Source organism: Aplysia californica, unplaced genomic scaffold (genome assembly GCF_000002075.1).
Source record: "Aplysia californica isolate F4 #8 unplaced genomic scaffold, AplCal3.0 scaffold00534, whole genome shotgun sequence".
NCBI lineage: Eukaryota > Metazoa > Mollusca > Gastropoda > Aplysiida > Aplysiidae > Aplysia > Aplysia californica.
The window spans coordinates 198,943-201,471 of record NW_004797804.1 but is presented as its reverse complement, the minus strand read 5'-3'; the positions used below and the strand labels follow the sequence as shown (position 1 = coordinate 201,471).

The window sequence follows — 2,529 nt, the reverse complement described above, 5'->3', positions numbered from 1 at the left end:
ACTACTACTACTACTACTACTACTACTACTACTACTACTACTACTACTACTACCACACTACTACCACTACTACTAATATAATAGCAATGATTGTCCATTCATATGATGTGATGAGTTGTATTGCCGTTATGAAAATAATAATAATAATCTATATTATCACTTTCATTATTATCATCATTATTGTTAGGAAATGTCGACTGACCTCTAAGCCCTCGTGGCGGCTGATGAGCGCCTGGCTACTCTCAAGGTCGTGTCCGAAGTCGTCACTGCTGACCACCAGGTCTTTCTCCTGGATCCACTCCAGAGTGTCATCCGCATCCCGGCAGTACATGTGCACCTCTTTGGCCCCGCCCAGAGCCTGGTCAAACACACATATCCGTTTATTTTTAGTAACAGTTTTTACTGCACTTGCAACACAATTAGGTCATATAAGTTTAGTTTAGTTTTAGTGAAAGTTTTATGGTACTTGCAACATAATTAGGTCATATAAGTTTAGTTTAGTTTTAGTGAGAGTTTAATGACACTTGCAACACAATAAAGGTCATATAAGTGCCGAAGATTAGAGGTGTTACAAGAGAGTAACAAACACAAAAAAGAAGGAGGGGAGATAAGGACGATAGATGTTTGATAGGAAAGACGGAGCAAACCACAACAGAGCACCCGTCAACCACCCACTAACAGTTTTTACGGCACTTGCAACACAATTAGGTCATAAAAGTTCTGAAGTTTAGAGGTGTTGCTTGAGAATAACATGCAAGGGAAAAAAGGAGGAGAGAAAGGAGGTTGTAGAAGTGCCAAAGATTCGAGGTGTTGCAAGAGAGCAACAAGCAAAAACAAAGCCAAAGGAGGAGAGATGATGTCGATAGACGTTTGAAAGGAGCATGCATCACACCTAGGCACCCGCCAACCACCCACTACACATATCAAGATTGTGATAATAGTTACATTCTGTTGGAAATAGGTTAGAAGATAGAGAGAGAGAGGTTTGGGGGGGGGGGGGGTAGATAAGCAGACAGACAGACAGACAGACAGACAGACAGACAGACAGACAGACAGACAGACAGACAGACAGACAGACAGACAGACAGACAGACAGACAGACAGACAGACAGAAAATAGATATATAAAGAGAGACAGAGTGTTTTCATCAGCTTCCAGACACAAAATATTCATAATCAACACATCCTAATCTCTCTCTCTCTCTCTCTCTGTCTCTCTCTGTCTGTCTCTCTCTCTCTCTCTCTCTCTGTCTTACCTCTTCTCTTTCTACTCCAAGTGCTCTCTCTGTCTCACTCTTTCCATCTCTTTCTCTCTCTTTTACCTTCTATCACACACTCTGAGTGTATGTGTGGTGTAAGTGTGTGTGTGTGTGTGCGTGTTTATGTGGTGCATGTGGTGTGTGTGTGTATATATGTGGTGTGTGTGTGTATGTATGTGGTTGTTGAGGTGTGTGTGTCTGTGTGTGTCTGTGTGTGTGTGTATTTGTGTGCATGCGCGTGGCATGCGCGTGTGTGCGTGTGTATATTTGTGTGCGTGTGTGCATGTGTGCGCCTGCGTGTATGTGTATGTGTGGTGTACATGTGTGCACGAGTGCATACATGCGAGTGCACATGTGTCTCTACACATAGGCAACACATCCCCCACTCACATCCTGTCTAGCCTGTGAGATCTCCTTCAGCTCCTCCCACTGTGTCTCGATGTTCTGGGTCCTAGCCTGGATGCCCGCCGCCTCGAAGTGACCGTTGTCCAGCATGGCTTTGGCCCGGCCCAGGACGCTGGTCACTCTCTCCTCGTTGGTGGTCAGGTCATGAAGGAAGTCCTCAAACCGTTGTTGGAGCACCTGGGAGTGATAGGATGTTTTGAGGTTTAGAAAGAATTTTACGGCACTTTCAACACAATAAGGTCATATAAGTGCCGAAGATTAGAAGTGTTACAAGGGAGTAACAAACACAAAAAAGAGGGAGGAAAGATAAAGATGACAGATGTTTGATATGGGAAAGAAGGAGCAAACCACACCAGAGCACCAGCCAACCACCCACGGAGTGACAGAAGGGCAATGACGGTGACAGATGGCAATGGCAGAGAAAGATAGTAACAACAGAACAAACTGATGACAATGATAGTGAAAGATGACAAAGACAGATAACAATAACAGATGACAATGGAAGTGAGAGATAACAACGACAGACGACAAAGATACCGACAAATGACAGATGATAGATGACAATGACAATGGCAAAAGACAATGGCAGTAACAGATGACAAAATGACAGTGAAAAATTACAATTATAGAAGGTTGTGACATATGGCGGTGACGATGATAGAAGGGTTATGATAATGACAATGAATCTTCCCTCCACTACCTCTCCGTCTGTCTGTCTTTCCGTCCGTCCATCCGTCCGTCTGTCCGTCTCTCTCTCATATCCTAGCTGGCCAGTAAAATCTTATTCATCTCTCTGTTTCTCTCCCTTCCCTTCCTTTCAACCCCCCCACCCTCCTCTCGTTATTTCTCTCCCCTCCCCTTCCTCT

The 2,529-nt window shown here is 44.2% G+C and overlaps 1 protein-coding gene across 1 annotated transcript in view; it reads right to left on the bottom strand.

The window, feature by feature from the left end:
• Window positions 1-2,529, bottom strand: part of LOC101851601 (spectrin beta chain, non-erythrocytic 2) — a gene marked incomplete at its 5' end in the record, with an annotated part of 86,152 nt that overhangs the window by 34,824 nt on the left and 48,799 nt on the right. The window contains 2 exon segments of the mRNA XM_013087018.2: window positions 203-358; window positions 1,649-1,840. Coding sequence (XP_012942472.1) covers window positions 203-358; window positions 1,649-1,840 — 348 coding nt within the window.